Raw genomic sequence first — 17,138 nt, 5'->3', positions numbered from 1 at the left:
ACCCATGAAACAACCCAACTTGACACATAACTTTCGAACCACCCCCAAACTTGCGTCCAACAGCTCATGGACCATTTCCAGCCTTGAAACAGACCCACTAGGATCTGGACCATGGCCTGGACCGATCCCATGCACGCTGCTCGCCCCCTTTACCCGATCTAGCCATAACAACCACCAAGAACACAAAATTCGGTCGACCCCTAAGCCGCACGCTTCAGACCTGGTCTCGAACCTTAAACCTTCCCTAAACCTACTGTAAATCGTCTCTTAATGTCAAACCCGGCAACCCCTACGACCACGTCAACAAAAAAGTGAGTTTCATGAAGAAAAGTGAAGTTTTGCCATGAAATTTCGGTCCTCATGCACATAACATATTAAATCTTATGTTTTCCATTCATGAACACACAAAGAAACATATATTGATGTGAATGATGAGAAAAACGATGTATAGAGCGTGCCTTTGTGTATTTTTGCTCGAAAACTTAGAGATACTCGCGTCGAACAGACATCGGATGGACGGGGAGGAGTTCATTTGAAAAAGCTTGAGAGAAACCAAGAGAAAAGCTGCTGAACTAACGTGAGGTTGCTGCTGAAATGGGTAAGGGGCGGCCAACATGAGTGGAGGTAGGTTTAGGGTTTGCTAATGATGTGTTTAAGTCATAATATAAGGTGTTAATGAGTCTTTAATTAAAAATAAAGAGATTAAAAGGGTTTTGGGCCTATTAAGCAATAAAATAATCCCATTAAGCCCAAAAACATTCCTGTAAAATATTTTTTTTAGGTATGTTTTTGAAAATATTGCCCGAACCCTCAAAAAGTCTCACAAATCGCTAAATTTTGCGTACCGATTAAAAATACGGCTCGTCTAGTAAAAATACCTTAACAAGGCCCATTTAAAAAAAATCACCCTTATTAACACCATATATTAAATAATTAAAAATAATTATTTAATAAATTTTTTCTTTAATTATCCTCGGTCTCCGTTCCTCGTTCGAGCATGAAATACTGTTAAAAGCCTTATATCATGCAATCTTAATGAACCAATAATTAAACACATATATTCATGTTAAAATCATGGATTAATGCGTTAAAAATAAATTAATTAAAATACATAAGAAATTTGATAACTTGCATGTATGTGGTTCATGCGGACCTTCAAAATTTTGGGACGTTACAAATAATATCAATATTAATAATAATATATTATTATTAATATATTTTGAAAAATAATGATAATATTATATCATTAATACTAATAATAATATTATTTTCGGGACGAGTTCTATCCTCATACCCGTCCCAAACTATTTCGGAGATTTTAAAAATCCTCGAACCCAAAAAAATCAACGACCACCATCTCTGTTTTGGAATTTCACCGCGGGTTTCCAAGCTCGTGGGAAAAATTGACATCCCTACACTCAAACAATATGAGAGAAGAAGAGTTGAGAACGTGATACATTACAATGAGAGAAGAGAGCTCCCTTGTTACTGTGAAACACATTTTCATTAATGTGAACGCTTTTCTTTGAACTGACGTTTGGCTAGTAGTGCAAAAATATTGCACAAACCAACACACACGAGATACAAGCTGAATTCACGCTAAAGGAAATATGTGATGATAAAAAAATCCGTCAAGAACAAAATGAAAGATATATGTTTTATCTTTGCTTCATGTTTGGTGGGTCGACATGTCAAACTCGGATTGGACCCACCGGGTTTTGAAGTGGGGCGAAGCGAGGGCAGGTCCCGAGTCAAGTTTCTTCTTGAAAGACGAGTCTCGAGTTTGGTCAAACCCGCTTAAATTTCACTTAATTTCCATTAATTATTTACAACTTTCTAAAAGATTATTATAGAAATTGATTTTAATAATTAAACGTGATACATGGGTGCAATGCATACGCTGTGTATGTAGTATGTCATAAATTAATATTGGTTTATTTAATATTTTTGCTTTTTTTTTTGGGTTTATTTTCCAATCGCCAAACGCAGCTTTGAAATACCATCCAATAATCCAAATTCAAACCAGCCCCAAAATCCATCATTCCCGCTCAAACAAATATTCCCTTTTCTCCAGCATTTGAGCCTTTGATCAAGAATCCAAAACCAAATTCAGCCTCAAAACTAACTACACAAACGATCAGGTAATATGAATTTGCTAAATTGTTCATTTTTCATGTTTCATTTTCAATTTTCCTGCTTTGGGAAACTTTGTGCAAAACGATAAATTACTCTTATAGTTTTCTGGGGGGATTAAGAATTTTATTATATGTTATTCTACCTTAGTAGTAAATCACGATAAAATGAAAATTTTCCATTCTTGGCGTTGCGATTCTTTGGGTTTGATTTTTTGGTTTCAGGTGTAGTTCGTTGATATTTTGTGTCAATGATCGGACCGTGGCTGCTGAATAATGAATAAATTTAAATGGAGTCAATAATGATGAATGGGTTCCAACATTTAAATGCGTATTTCATTTGTAAAGACAACGGATGCAGTTTATTTTACTCAATATCTTCCTTCTCATTATTCACGAGATACTATCTTTCCACACGAGCAAAATTGAATAATGAAGAGAATTTGAAATCTTCCTTTTATTCAGCGACATTTTTAAAAAAAAATTTGGACTAGAGTAGAAGATTGTGGTTGTTTTTTGGTGGGTGTTGGTGTATAATCGAAAGAAAAGAGACATATTGGAGGTTGATATGTATATATATGTGCATTAATATGTATATAAAGTTCATTATTTCAATAGAGTTTGTGCATTACAAACTCTATAATATTTCGAGTTTTCTACATCACTTTCTAAGCTCTCAAATATTCTTTCAGAGTTTCATGCAGTAGGTATAAAATGAGTACAATAAAATGCCTATTTATAGGCGACATTAATCTTGAGGACCTTTCTTCCTACTGGCTAATTTAAGTGTGAAACACTTGATCCTAAAGTAAGCCCACAAGTCTCATACGTGGCTTTGTTTTCTTTAATCAAAATGGACTGACTCCACTTATGCATGGCGGTGATAATTTTGTTTTAATTGATGGATTATGGTAGCCGGTTACAGCTTATGCCTTATGGTGTGCTTAGCACCACTTGCATCCAATCCAAAAATTATTATAGTGTCTTGGTGGTCATTTGTAGTCCAATGACAACAGACTTTGAGGCTTAAGAATGAAGCTTCTTAAGCCATTGTGTTGTCTTTCAAAACCTTGAGTGTATGATATTTAATGAAGTCATTTATAATTAATTGACCAAAATTGATTTTGTAGCTATCATAGTTACTTGTTAAGATCACAGTACAAACAGCTGTAGAAGAAGTTGGTGATTCTTAAGAACTGCAGTTTCACTGGGATTATGTTGTTTCAACATCAATATTTTATTGAGACTTGGGTTTTGAAAAAAGTATAAACTTGATAAAGAGGAATCAGAAAGCCAAAATTGGGTGGGGGCAGTAGGAAATATAAGGATAAAGGACGACGTGTTAAAGAATCCATGATGCCCTTGTTTGTCTGGGTTTTAATGCCTAATGACCTTCCAGTATGTAGGGGTGTTCATCGGTCGGTTCGGTTCGGTTCGGTTTTCGGTTTTTAATTTCGGTTTTTAAGGTTTTCGGTTTTAGAAATATATGATCCGAATCCGAACCATTTTTCTTCGGTTCGGTTCGGTTTTCTACCAAAACGGTTCGGTTATTTCGGTCGATTATTTCGGTTTTGGTATAATTATTTAAATTAATAATATAAATATATTGTAAAATATAATATGTTAACTTTCTATATGTTTCTTAGGGCACCCACATTGGTTGGTTAATGGGTGTTAATAACACCCATTAATTTTCGCCCACCAATGTGGGCGCAAGAATTAATAATCTTGGCTAACATGGCAGAATGATCGGCGTTATTTCGAAATTTGCGACGGTTTTTCGTAAACCGTCGCAAAGTGAAAAGCGTCTGTTTTTTTTAAAAAAAGGTCGCTATTTGCGACGGTTTTTTAACACCCGTCGCTATGTGCGACGGTTTTTGAAAAACCGTCGCTAATTATCACCAACGGCTATTTTCAAACGGCAAAATTATGCACCAACGGCTATATTCGATTATCGTAATTCGTTTTCTTTGTATTTTGTGTTTTTTTTAAAGAGATTGTGTTGAATAATATTTTAAATAAAAGAGTCCAACTTTTTTTTCATTTCTTAATAATATTTTAATGAATATTGGAATTAAGTTATTTTTAAAATAATAATACTATTTATTTTTAGTAATATTTGTTGTAAAATTTTAAAAATATTAGAAAGATATTGAAATATTAAAAAAAAAAAATGAGTAAGTGGACAGTGGGACCCATAAATAATGAAAGTTGAAATTAAATGAATGTGAGTGTGTGTTAATAATGAGGAAGTGTTAATGTAATGAATATGTGGCTCGTGGACCTCATCATTTTTGATGAGATGGAGAGTTATTAACATGGATTAATTCCGACGGATGCGGATGCCCTTAGTAAAATATTTAAAAATATAAAGTTTAAATTAATTAAACAAACAACAATCAACTAAAAATTGTTCGAAATGGTTTTGCATTAACTAAATATCATATAAAAATATATAATATAAATAAAATATAAAAAAATTATTAATTTAATGAAATTTCGGTTTTTTCGGTTTTGAGATATATAATCCAAAACCGAACCAAATAAACTTCGGTTTTAACATTTATATCTGAATTATAAAATTCGGCTTTCGGTTCGGTTCGGTGTTCGGTTTTTTCGGTTTGGATTTTCGATTTTTTCGGTTTTATCCGAAGTTTGAACACCCCTACCAGTATGTCTTGGATATTACTTCTGGTATGCGAGTGTGTGGTCATATTAAGGTATACATATTATATTTGAGCCACCTCCCATGTGCTCAAAGTTTGGGAAAAGTGGTTCCATTGAATGGATGAATATTCTGGCCACTAAATATTTATGCTTGGTCTTAGTTATAGAGCACTCTTCAAATGCCATAACTTGTTGTTCTGATAGATACAATTTATGAATTTTTAGCTTTTGTTTTGTATTATTCTTGATGGTCATGTTGCATTTTGTTAATCTACCAGGGAGTGTGAGTAACTCATATTGAATAGCCATGGAAAAGGACAAAATATATGATGAACTAGCCAAAGTTAATGTTGAACTCAATAAGTTAAGAGAAGAATCCGAGCTTTCTGATGGTTTGAGGAGAGCTCACGTTGACCAACAAGCTAAAATCCACCAGGCAAAGTTGGAGATCGAGAAATTGGCTCAGGAACTGAATTGCAAGTCTGAGGAAATACGTGAAATTAGACAAGCGTGCGAGGAACTCCAGTCCAGTCTGCACAGGAAGGAAATGTTTCTTCAGCAGACAAATTGTTCAAATGAAAAGCTTCAAGCAGAACACAAAGAGAAAATTCTAGTACTGGAACATGGAAACAGAGATTTATCTGTCGCTCTAGATGAGGCGACAGCAAGAATCCGTGATCTGGAGAGAAAGACTGGTGCTAATGATGAAGAAATTGCTACTTTAAAGAGGATTTTATCAGTTAAATCAGAGAAGGACACTGAAATGCAAAGGAATGCATCAAAAGACCTTAAAGAGACTGAGGAATACATGCTTAAATTGGAGGAGCAAACTAGGATCGATAAAGAACAACTGAAATGGAAAAGGGAACAATTTTCACACCTTGAAGAAGCACATGACAAGCTTCAAACTCAGTTTCAGGCTAGTGCAGTGGACTGGAAGAAGGAGAAATCTTCACTTATTAAAGAGATTTCTAAGTTGCAAGCTGGTTTAGATGATAAGAATCAGATTTCAGAATGCCTAGAGAATCAGTTGAAGATGTGTCATCAAGCCTTAGCTCATGAAGAAAGCAGAAGAAAAGTTCTTGAAAGTCAGTTGTCTAAATCTAGATTACAATTTGAAAATGCTTTCCTAGATTGTCAAGAAGCACAAACAGATATTGAGCAAACAGCCGTGAAGAGGGATGAAGAGATTGCAGAGGTACGCTGCTTACTGAGAAAGAAAGACATGCTTGCCAATGAAACGAGACATGGGAGTGTAAAATTAGAGGAAGAAAAGAGGTATCTGCTTGAGTGTTTCAGAGATGCTGAAGCTGCTAAGCTCGATAATAGTTGTGCCGCATCTTCTTTGAAAAAGATGCAAGATAAACTTCAAGGTTTGGATCAGTTGCATAAAAAATATGCTTCAAACCTCAAAGAAAAGGATGCCGAGTGGAATCACCAGATAGAAAAATTAAAGGAGGACTTAATATGTTGCTTATCCGAGTTGGGTGGTAAAAATAAAAGTATAAGAGAAATCCAGAAGGAACTGGAAGACTGCCGGCTCTTATTAGAGGTAAAGAACGAAGAGGTTTTTGCTTTATATTTGGTGTTGAAATCTGAATTTTGTGTTGCTTTCTCAAAGATGTGTGATGAAAACATGAAGTTGGGAATGTGTATCAAACAAGCTGAAGAGAAAAACATGTTGCTGAAACAGCAGTTGGAAATGAGAATTACTGAGCTAAACCAAGTTCATGCTGACCTGAAGCAGAGATGTGATGACACAGCAGCTTTAACGGCCAAGTTTGAGTCTTTAAATTCTTTGAAGCAGAAGAAGTATCTCGTTGATGACGAACTCAAAAAGTATAAAGAGATGCTCGATGAATCAAATGAATGTCAACGTTGCTTGAAAGAACAATGCTTGAGATTGGAAAATACCCTGATAGAGAACAGAAAAAATGCTTCTGACGATTTAGAGATGGTAACTTCTGAGCTTGCCAACAAAACTTCTGAACTTTACAAATCTAAGCTTGAATTGGAACAGTGGAAAACTGAGGCAGACACTCTGAAACTAAAGCTCGAAGAATATAAGCTAGCCCATAAGCAAGAGATGAAAGAGAGAAACCAAGTGATCTTTAACTTGGAGAAAGAAGTGAAAGATTTAAGGAATGAAGTTGAATGTCAAGAAAAAAACTTGATTGAGTCCAAGCAAGAGACTCTGGACCTTAAAGGTTTGTTGCAATCAAAGAAATCAGAAATGGAAGAGCGGATAGGCCAATTTGAGGTTGAAAGAAGGATTTTCAAGGATGTACTTGAGGAGCTGAAGAAAGCATCCATTTGTAAGGAGGATTCACTTTCTAAACTTGAGGGCATCTGTGGACGTTTTGGAGTGTTCTGCAGAGATGACATGAAATTGATGGATATGTTGGAGACAATATTGCAGTCTTCTGAGGATATCGTTGGTGATCTTTTGGCAAGTGGTGGACTCGATGATACTACTTTTTCACCATCAAAAAATCGTTTCATGCAATTTTTGATGAAAGAATTCCACTGACAGAGCTGAACTTTTAGGTTCTCCACAGCGGGAGAACCCACCGAGCCAGAATGTCATATATGTTGAATATTGGTACTCCATTTGATCAGGCCATTCTCATTAATATCCTATGAATTCTGGGACGTTCCTCCTCAACAAGAAGAATGTCGCTTCAACCAGATGAAGTTAACACAATGTAGGATGTAATGATGTTCTTATCAACTCTCCATTGCCTGATTTGTGCTTTTTTCAATTTTTTATGTTCTTCAATGCCATTGTCTATATTTTGGTCACATAACTCGTTTGTACCGTTGAAATGGTTGTGCTCATAAGTGATATTTTATAACCAAGCTCACATGTACTCTTTGGGACCTAATTACAATACCAAAGCCAAAAAAGTTCCAATAAATAGATGTCGGTAACAAAAGGAAAGGTGAAAGAGATCATGAAATGTCTCGAACTCTTTTTTTAAATGTGCTAGATTTTTTTTTATAAACTTTTGCTCACTTTTAAATAAATTCACCATCTATTTTACTCAAACTCCAAAAATTGCAGTAAAAGTCATAAAATCGCAAACGTTCAACCAAACCTAAAATTAACATTTTTCAAAAATAGCATAAATATCTTAAATTCTCTCAAAACCACTCATAAACATAAAAGTCATCAAAATATTTAAAGTACTGTAAAATCATCACAGCGCGGAAGAACTAGCAATGCATAGGTCTTCGAGTTACTGCACCATCCGCCTTGCCAGTTGTCATTCAACCCTCCTGTCTCAACATCAAAGTCCTCACCTGCATCATTTACACCAGTGAGTCTATTGACTCAACAAGCCTTAACTATAGTAACAGGTAATACTTATACATCTATATGCAACAGTGAAAATACTTTTAATAAAAATAGCTTTTCATGAACATGTATAAACTTTAATCTTTTCTTTCATTATATACTTTTTCTTTCATCATATACATATATGTTTTCCCCTTAGATGAATTCAGATAATTAATTGTGACTTTCGTACCAGCTGTTTGTCGATTGATCAATTTTACGTATTATCATGGTACCAGACGGCGGGGACATCAACGACACTCTCACATGTCAACTGAGCCTTGGACTTATATGTCATCGTGTCATTTCGTATTCGTGTTCGTATTCGTATTAGTCACAATCAAATCACCTACTTCAAAACATTTTATCATATCCATCACTTATAAAAATTAATTCATTAACAATTTCTTGAAACCAAGCATGCAACTTATTCTTTAACATTTAACAATTTTCATCATAACATTCCATAATCTTTCAATATATACATTTTAACATTAGTTACTGCATTTAGGACACTATCAAGACTCCTAACATTTTTCAGGTGCGAAATGATCATTTTGTCCCCGAAGCTATAACTTTCTCAATTTTTCCTTTGACCTTAAAACGAAAGCCCGAATCCATCCAAACTTATCATAACACTTTAAAATAACACTCATAAACATTTTTTAGACGTAAACTTAAGCTCCTTAACTAAATTCATAATTCGTTTAATAACTTGAATTGAAGTCCCGGTTTTAACTCAAATCAACTCGAAACTTAACCAAACTTTAACCATAGCTTAACCACACCTAATCATACCATATGCAACCCAAATCAAGCCATTTTGAACCCATAGAAAAGCCTAGAAAACTACTGAATTTTTGCCCTTGTTTCGAACCAAACCCTAGCTTTAACAACTCCCAAGTTCCTTCAACCCTATGCCTTAACCAACGTTGAGACGTCTGTACTTTTTATTGCTTTCAAAGTAATAGAAACTTTTTTTAAAACACGGCCATGTACATTTACCACATGAAAATATTTTTAAAAAATATTTTACCCTTTATATGTAAAACATCATCCATCTAACATTTTTAAAAACCAAGTGCAATAATCATAAAATGAAATCGTCCACTGTTTTACCAAGCCTAAAAAAGCAATAAGTTTGAAAAGTATAGCCCATATTAAAGCTCTCAAAAATCTATCAAAAGAATAAATAAATAGTCTTAAAATCTTTAGCATAAATCATGATTCATAAATCGTAAATGCGGATAAAGTAGAAACGCTGGTCCTCGGGTTGTGTGCGCCTTCAGTCCAGTCAAATCATCCGTCAAGCCCACCCTCAACCTCACCTGCATCCATCACACCTATTGAGTCTAAAGACTCAACACACCATAATCTTAGTAACAAGTAATACGTAATACAGTCAACATATAACAGTGAAAAATACTTGTACTTAAAATATCGTTTTCATGAAGATGCATAACCTTCAAACATGAACATTTTCGTAATCCTTTTTTATGATGCATGAACCTTAAATAGAAACATTTTCATAATGATGCATAAACTTTAAGTATAAATATTTTCATGAAATGCATCACATAAACCTTAACATTTTCCTTCTTTTTCCTCAACATGACATAACATAAAACCTTTTTCATGATCATAAACATTTTTCCTTTTCCTTTTCCTTTTCCTTTTCCTTTGTTGAATATATTCAGATCGTTAATTGTGACTTTCCTCAAACCTCAAAAGTCGATGGATCCATCTACATGAAATTGCAGTACTGGGCGGCGGGGGATACCAACAACACTCTCACCGGTCAACTGGGCAGTGGCCTATCCTTTTTTCGAACAGAATACGATCGTCGGGGTTCCTTCTGGGGCATTTTCCCATAAATGGGCTCCATGTGGGGCCTTTTCCCCTTACGATATTCCATTCTTACCGTTACCACATACCGTTACCTCATACCGTTATCTCATATTCGTAATAATGGAATTACGATCGTCGGGCTCCCACTGGGACCGTCACCCTCACGATATCTCCAACATTATCGAATTAGTCACAATTACTTCACTTTCTTCAACGTTTACATTCTCATTACTTTATAAAAATCATGCATAACATATAATTTTGTTTTTGAAACCAAGCACGCAACATGTCTTTTAAATGTCTTCCTTAAATCATAAAAATCCCATAGACATTTAAAAATCATAATTTAATCATGAACATTTCATAAACATTTAAAAACAATCACAATATCATAAAAATAGCATTTAGAGCACTACCATGACGTTTACTAATTTTTAGGTGTAAAAAGACCGTTTTACCCCTAGACTTGACATTTTACGTTTTTGGCTTTTTTCTAGATTTCTTGACTCTAACATGTCCCAAATAATTATTTAAACCTAAATTAATTTTTTCCATACTTTTATTTAGCTTCAATATTAGACTTTTTATTTATCTTTAATTAACTGTTTTGACGGTGTTTTAATCCCGAAAAATCCCAAACTTTAATATAAAATTCTTAAATTCCTAATTTAATCTTTTTATATTATCTTAGCCCTTATGAACCACGACTCGACCCCCGTGAGCCATTTTTTCAATTTATATCATTAGAAACCCTATTATGACACCTAAACTTCACCCCCGAGCCAACTTTTGATTTTCACGAGTTACCCCCGAGCCATTTTGATCCAAACCCTGACCAACATCCTAGAGTACCCTACTGGACCCTTAAACCACTTAGAAACCCTTCCCAAAGCCAAAAACGTGACCTCCTCACTACCCCCTATTCTGGCCGAGAGTTTCACTTGGGGTGAACTCTAGCTTTGTGCATCTAGGGACCTAGCCGTCTACCCAACAGCCAAACCAACCCCCAGTGCACCTTCCTAGGACCCTAAAGAGTCACTCTAACCCACCCCACGAACCTGGACCGAGCCTTCCTTCCCCTGCAAGTCGCGCAACAACCTGCGCTTACCTGCACAAGTTCTCGGGTCCCAGCCCTCCTAATCCGAGTCCTAGCTTGGCTAGGACTCTCCCCTAGACACAACCAGACCCTAGGCCAGCCCTGAACCCAAGCCCAGGCCTGTCCTCCCCTTGGAACATGACAGCCGAAACCTTAAGCTTCATGACAGCAGAAATCGTTTTTTTCTGTGCATAGCTCGTGGTGCAGCGATTTAGGTGAGTTTAGGACCTTTTAAGTTCGTGTAAAAACTTCTCTGGATCATGTCCTATCATCATGGCAGCCCCTTACAACATAAAACATGAATTTAAATCATAGAAACATGAGTTTACCACTTGTGCATGTTATAAATCCGAAAATACAGAAAATAAATTCATGCTCTTCATGCATACAATAATTAAAACAATATTATGATGATGGATGAGAAAAAGAGATGTATGGCGTGTCTTTGCGTCTTATACGTACGAAATAACGTTGACGACGAAGAACGGAGTGAAACCTTTGGCTTGATTCCCTAGAACCCTTCGAATTTTCTTCCCAAAGATTGGATGTGTAGTGCCGTGTGTGTGGTGTCTTGTGAGGAGAGAATTTCCGAATTTTTAAAAGTGTGGCCGTGAGTTTGTGTTGCTAGGTATAGGGTTTCAATCTTTTTAAATACTAATTAAACTATTAACTAGGCTTAGGCCTATTAAGCCAATAAATTAAGCCCATTAGTCTTATCAACAAAGTTTTTGTTTAAATAAATTTGTGAATTTATTAGCCGGGTTGCCAAAAAGCTCGCATTTTTATTGAAAAACCAACATCGATAAAATTTACGTCTCGGCGTATAAAATTACCTTAAAACCCCATATTTTGAAAAATAAAAAAAAGCAACACTCTTAATTTAAATAATTGAAAACAATTAACCAATAAAAATATTTTTCTATTTTTCAGCCCTCGGTCTCCGTTACTCGATCGCAACTTGAATATCCTTTTAAAAAAATACATTTTAAAGCATGATGATAATAAAATCCTATTTACATATAAACATGTATGTCACATAATCAATTAGAAATTAAAATCAATTAATTACTTTTTTTTTTTTCATATTTCCTAGATTTGCATGCAGTTGGATTACATCTTCTTAATTTTGGACCTTACAATTCCTCCCCCCTAAATAGAATTTCGTCCTCGAAATTAGAACTTACCGAATAATTCTGGATAGCGACCCTTCAAGTCCCTCTCGGTTTCCCAAGTAGCTTCCTCTTCCGAGTGATTCAGCCACTTGACCTTGACCATTGAAATGACTTTGTTTCGCAATCTTCTTTCTTGCCTTGGTAAGATCTGGACAGGTTTTTCTTCATACGTCATTTGGAGTTAATTAAAGAGGTTAAAAATTAAGCACATGTGACGGATTCGACATGTACTTCCGCAGCATTGAAATGTGGAACACATTGTGAACTCCTGCGAGTGCTAGTGGCAATGCCACTCTATAAGATAGTGTCCCAATCCTCTCCAACATCTCAAACGGACCTATAAATCTTGGACTAAGCTTGCCTTTCTTGCCAAAGCGCATAACACCCTTCATGGGTGCTATTTTCAAAAATACATGGTCGCCCACTGCTAACTCTAAGTCCCTACGCCTTTTGTCCGCATAACTCTTTTGTCGGCTTTGTGCAGTCTTCATTCTCTCACGAATTTTGACTACAAGCTCGACAGTCTCTTCAATCACATCCGGACCAATATTTCTTCTTTCTCCAACCTCTTTCCAATGAATAGGAGATCTACATTTCCTTCCATAGGTGCCTCAAAAGGAGCCATCCCAATTGATGATTGGAAACTATTATTGTAGGTGAACTCCACTAGAGGTAACTTTGGTTCCCAACTGTCTTGGAAATCAATAACACACGCTCGCAGTAGATCTTCCAAAATCTGTATAACTCTTTCTGACTGACCATCGGTTTGAGAATGGAACGCTGTACTGAACAATAACTTGGTCCCCATCGCTGCATGCAGAGTTTTCCAAAAAGATGATGTCAATCTCGGATCTCTGTCAGAAACAATAGACACTGGAATCCCATGCAAACGAACTATCTCCCGAATATATAATTCTGCATATTGAATCATGGTGAATGTCGTCTTAATAGGTAGAAAATGCGCTGATTTCGTAAGACGATCTACTATCACCCAAATGGCATTCAATCCCTTAACAGTCTTTGGCAATCCCGCAACAAAGTCCATAATGATATTTTCCCAGTTTCACTCAGGAATAGAGAATGGTTTCAATTTTCCCGTTGGTCTTTGATGCTCTGCTTTAACTTTCTGACAAGTCAAACACTCGGATACAAATGTCAAAATGTCCCTCTTCATGCCTGGCCACCAATACAACAACTGCAAATCTTTGTACATCTTCGTGCTTCCCGGATGGATGGAGTAAGGTGTGTCATGGGCTTCGTTCATAATAAGATCTCTCAAAGAATCGTCACTAGGAACCCATAGACGATCTCAATAGCGAACTAAACCATCCACCACTGAATATAAATTCCGGCCTTTGGCTTCATCTCTAGCTCTCCACTTTTGCAACTGCTCATCAGTGGACTGTCCATCTCGAATTCTCTCTCAAAGTCGACTGCACTGTTAATGTGGCAAGATTTGGGGCCTCGCCCCTAGCATACACTGTAAGCTCAAACCGCTGTATCTCGGACTGCAACGGTTTTTGGAGTGATAATTGAGTGATAACTCCTGCCTTTCTGCTCAACGCGTCTGCCACTACATTAGCTTTTCCTGGATGATAGCTAATGTCACAATCATAATCATTCACTAACTCAAGCCATCAGCGCTGTCTCATATTCAACTCCTTTTGGGTGAACAAGTATTTAAAACTTTTATGTCGGTGAATATCTTGCACTTCTCCCCATAAAGGTAGTGTCTCCAAATTTTTAGTGCAAAGACTACTGCTGCAAGCTCAAGATCATGAGTAGGGTAGTTTTTTTCGTTAATTTTCAGCTGCCTCGACGCATAGGTGATAACTCGATCGTTTTGCATCAGAACTGCGTCCAAACCAAGTTTAGAAGCGTCGGTATAAAGAACATACTCCCCTTGCCCTGATGGCATAGACAATACTGGTGCTGATATCAAGGCTTGCTTCAACTTGTCAAAACTGTCTTGACACTCGGGTCCCCAAACAAACTTTGCATTCTTCTTTGTCAAGGCGGTCATAGGTACCGCTATAGATGAGAACCCCTGAATAAACTTGCGAGAATAGCCAGCTAGTCCCAAGAAACTGCGAATCTCGGTAACACTCTTTGGTACTAGTCAATCTTTTACTGCTTCCACTTTACTCGGATCAACTTCCACGCCATCACTAGAAATGATGTGGCCTAAGAACGCCACTCTATCAAACCAAAACTCGCACTTTCTGAACTTCGCATATAGTTTCCTGTCTTGCAGTACCTGCAGTGCGATCCTCAAGTGACGGCTATGCTCCTCTCTGCTCTTGGAATAGATAAATATGTCATCAATGAAGACAATAATAAACTGATCCAGATACAGCTGAAATACGTGATTCATGAGATCCATGAAGATCGCTGGCGCATTAGTCAACCCGAACGGCATGACCATAAACTCACAGTGCCCATATCTAGTATGAAATGCTGTCTTGTGAACATCAGACTCTTTAAATTTTAATTGATGGTAACCAGATCGCAGATCAATCTTAGAAAATATCGATGCTCCTTGCAACTGATCAAATAAATCTTCAATTCTATGCATTGGATACTTATTCTTGATAGTGACCCTATTGAGCTCTCGATAATCAATGCAAAGACGCATACTACTATCCTTCTTCTTCACAAATAATACCGGTGCGCCCCATGGAGAATAACTAGGGCGAATAAAACCCTTGTCTAGAAATTCTTGGATTTGATCTTTTAGCTCTTTCATTTCGGCAGGTCCTAGACGATAAGGTGCTTTTGATATAGGAACTGTGCCCGGCATTAGATCAATAGAGAATTCCACTTCACGATCGGGCGGAATGCCAGAAACGTCTTTGGGAAAGACGCTAGGAAAATCTCTCACAATATCAACATCTTCTAACTTCTGACTGATAGATGCATTTGTGGTGGTGACACATGCTAGAAAAGCTTGGCATCCCCGCTTAATTAACTTCCTCGCACATAGACAGGAGATAATGTGCGGCATTTGTTTGTTTCTTGCCGCCTCGAAGACAAAAGATTTACCACTAGGTGGCATAATAGACACTGATCGCTGACGAAAATCAATCGAAGCTCCATTCGCTGATAGTCAATCCATCCCAAGTATAATATTGAATTCGGGCATAGGAAGCACAATAAGATCTGCCCGCACAATATCTTTGAAAAAACGAAGCTCCAGATTCTTGACAATCTTAGATGTGAGCATTTGATCACTGGAAGGGATAGAAACCTTGAAACCCAAACCCATATCTTGAGGAGTAATTTTCAGTCTTTTGATGAAGGTTTCAGATATATAAGAATGTGCAGCTCCTGAATCTAGCAATGCATAGGTAGCTACACTTAGAATGATGATCCTCCCTGCAGTGAAAGATGTCTTTTAAATCTTTTCGTGTTGAAACTTAAGGATTTACTATCATTAATTCCCAAAGTTATATGTAGATTGCGTGTTGAACTTAAGCATTTCTTGAAAAATTGTATTTTAGCCCGTCAATTTTTCGAAATTTGCATTTTAGTCCCCAAAATTTCGGATATTTGCATTATGGCCCTTATGTTTTCGATTTTTTTCTAATTTTAGTCTTTGAAGATTTCGAAAATCATATTCATGGTCCTTTAATAATTTTGTAATTGCGTTATGGTCCCTTAACTTTCGAAAATTACCATTTAAATCCCAAAATTTTGAAAATCTCCCAATCCCTTTTTATTATGATTTTCCTTTAATTTTGGCCCCAAAACTTTTTATTTGGAATCAAGTCATCCTTTACATAAAATAAGGCACAAAATTAACATCATTTCCTATGGCTTCTAAAATCATAACTTACATCCAATTAGGGTAGAACATGCAACCTAAATTCCACTAGGTTAAATCTTGTTCCCAAATCAATTCTAACAACCAATTTAACATTTCATACAATAATAAGCAATATAAAAATGTTAAATGACTAGGTTACCCGTGATAAGTGTAGTGTTGCCTCTTCCTCAGCTTCCTCGGCATTCATAACATAAGCTCGTGCCGTAGTAGCTGTTTTCCTCTTTGGGCAATCAATAGCTTTATGTCCAGCCTCCTTACAGTAGAAACATTTAAATGATCCCCATTCATATTTGCCAAGATGAGGACGGTTGCACTCCTTCCATGGTTGCCTTTTAGCAGGTTTTGGTGCTCCAGGATTCTGTGGCTTTTGTGGTGCTTGTTTCTTGACTTGACCTTGGGGCTTTTGAGGCCCTTGAGGTCTAGGAGGACCCGTGTACAGCTTTTTGTTAGGCTGATTATTATTATTCTGATGCTGCTGTATCTTGCGCTGATTCTCAAAATCAATGTCCCTCAAAGACTGTTCGAACGAGAAAGCGTAAGCGACGGCAGTAGCATAATCCAAAGGTCGCATCATCATAACATTGTTGCGAAGGGTAGGTTGTAGGCCATCCATGAAATGCTTAAGCTTCATCGCAGAATCCCCAGCAATAAGGGGTACGAAATGACAACCCCTATCAAACTTGTTCACAAACTCGGCAACAGTCGCGTCCCGCTGGCGGAGGGTCATAAACTCCCTCATCAGTCGTCCTCTAACATCGGCAGTAAAGTATTTTTCATAGAATATTTCCTTGAAACGAGTCCAAGTGATAGTAGCAAGGTTAACACTGTGCTCGGCTCCCTCCCACCATAAAGAAGCGTCATCCCTAAATAGATAAGTAGTACACCTCACTCGATCCGCATCCCCCATATCCAGATAACGAAAGTGTAATTCAAGTGAACGGATCCAACTCTCATCAGCAAAGGGGTCGGTGGCGCCAGAAAATTCCTTCGGCCGTAGCCTCCAGAACTGATCATAAATGTCGTGTTGTTGCCTAGGTGCCTGTTGCTGCTGCTGCTGCAT

At 36.8% G+C, this 17,138-nt stretch overlaps 2 protein-coding genes across 3 annotated transcripts; one reads left to right on the top strand and one right to left on the bottom strand.

Moving 5' to 3' along the window:
* The first annotated feature begins 1,991 nt into the window (after window positions 1-1,991).
* On the top strand, window positions 1,992-7,629 carry LOC142554045 (uncharacterized protein At4g38062-like). 2 transcript variants are annotated; one of them, XM_075664655.1, is made up of 2 exons: window positions 1,992-2,141; window positions 5,078-7,629. In XM_075664655.1, exon 2 carries the CDS (start codon window positions 5,107-5,109, stop codon window positions 7,327-7,329), a length of 2,223 nt encoding a protein of 740 aa, XP_075520770.1. In that variant the 5' UTR covers window positions 1,992-2,141; window positions 5,078-5,106; the 3' UTR covers window positions 7,330-7,629. The 2 variants fall into 2 exon arrangements, with proteins under 2 accessions (XP_075520770.1, XP_075520771.1); XM_075664656.1 differs by lacking the exon at window positions 1,992-2,141 and adding an exon at window positions 2,175-2,474.
* Window positions 7,630-16,208: 8,579 nt separating this feature from the next.
* Window positions 16,209-17,138, bottom strand: LOC142554739 (uncharacterized). Its single transcript, XM_075665415.1, has 2 exons — window positions 16,516-17,138; window positions 16,209-16,407 (listed from the first exon to the last, which is right to left on the bottom strand). Exons 1-2 carry the CDS (start codon window positions 17,136-17,138, stop codon window positions 16,209-16,211), a joined length of 822 nt encoding a protein of 273 aa, XP_075521530.1.

The sequence above is a fragment of the Primulina tabacum genome, chromosome 8 (genome assembly GCF_025594145.1).
Source record: "Primulina tabacum isolate GXHZ01 chromosome 8, ASM2559414v2, whole genome shotgun sequence".
Classification (NCBI taxonomy): Eukaryota; Viridiplantae; Streptophyta; class Magnoliopsida; order Lamiales; family Gesneriaceae; genus Primulina; species Primulina tabacum.
Note: the sequence above shows the minus strand (reverse complement) of the source record. Positions and strands in the feature narration are given on the sequence as shown.

Coding starts and splice junctions, on each gene's coding strand:
- LOC142554739 (XM_075665415.1), bottom strand. CDS start 17,138: ATGCAGCAGCAGCAGCAACAGGCACCTAGGCAACAACACGACATTTAT. Junction 16,408..16,515: donor AATCAGCCTAACAAAAAGCT/GTACACGGGTCC, acceptor ACCTGCTAAAAG/GCAACCATGGAAGGAGTGCA.
- LOC142554045 (XM_075664655.1), top strand. CDS start 5,107: ATGGAAAAGGACAAAATATATGATGAACTAGCCAAAGTTAATGTTGAA.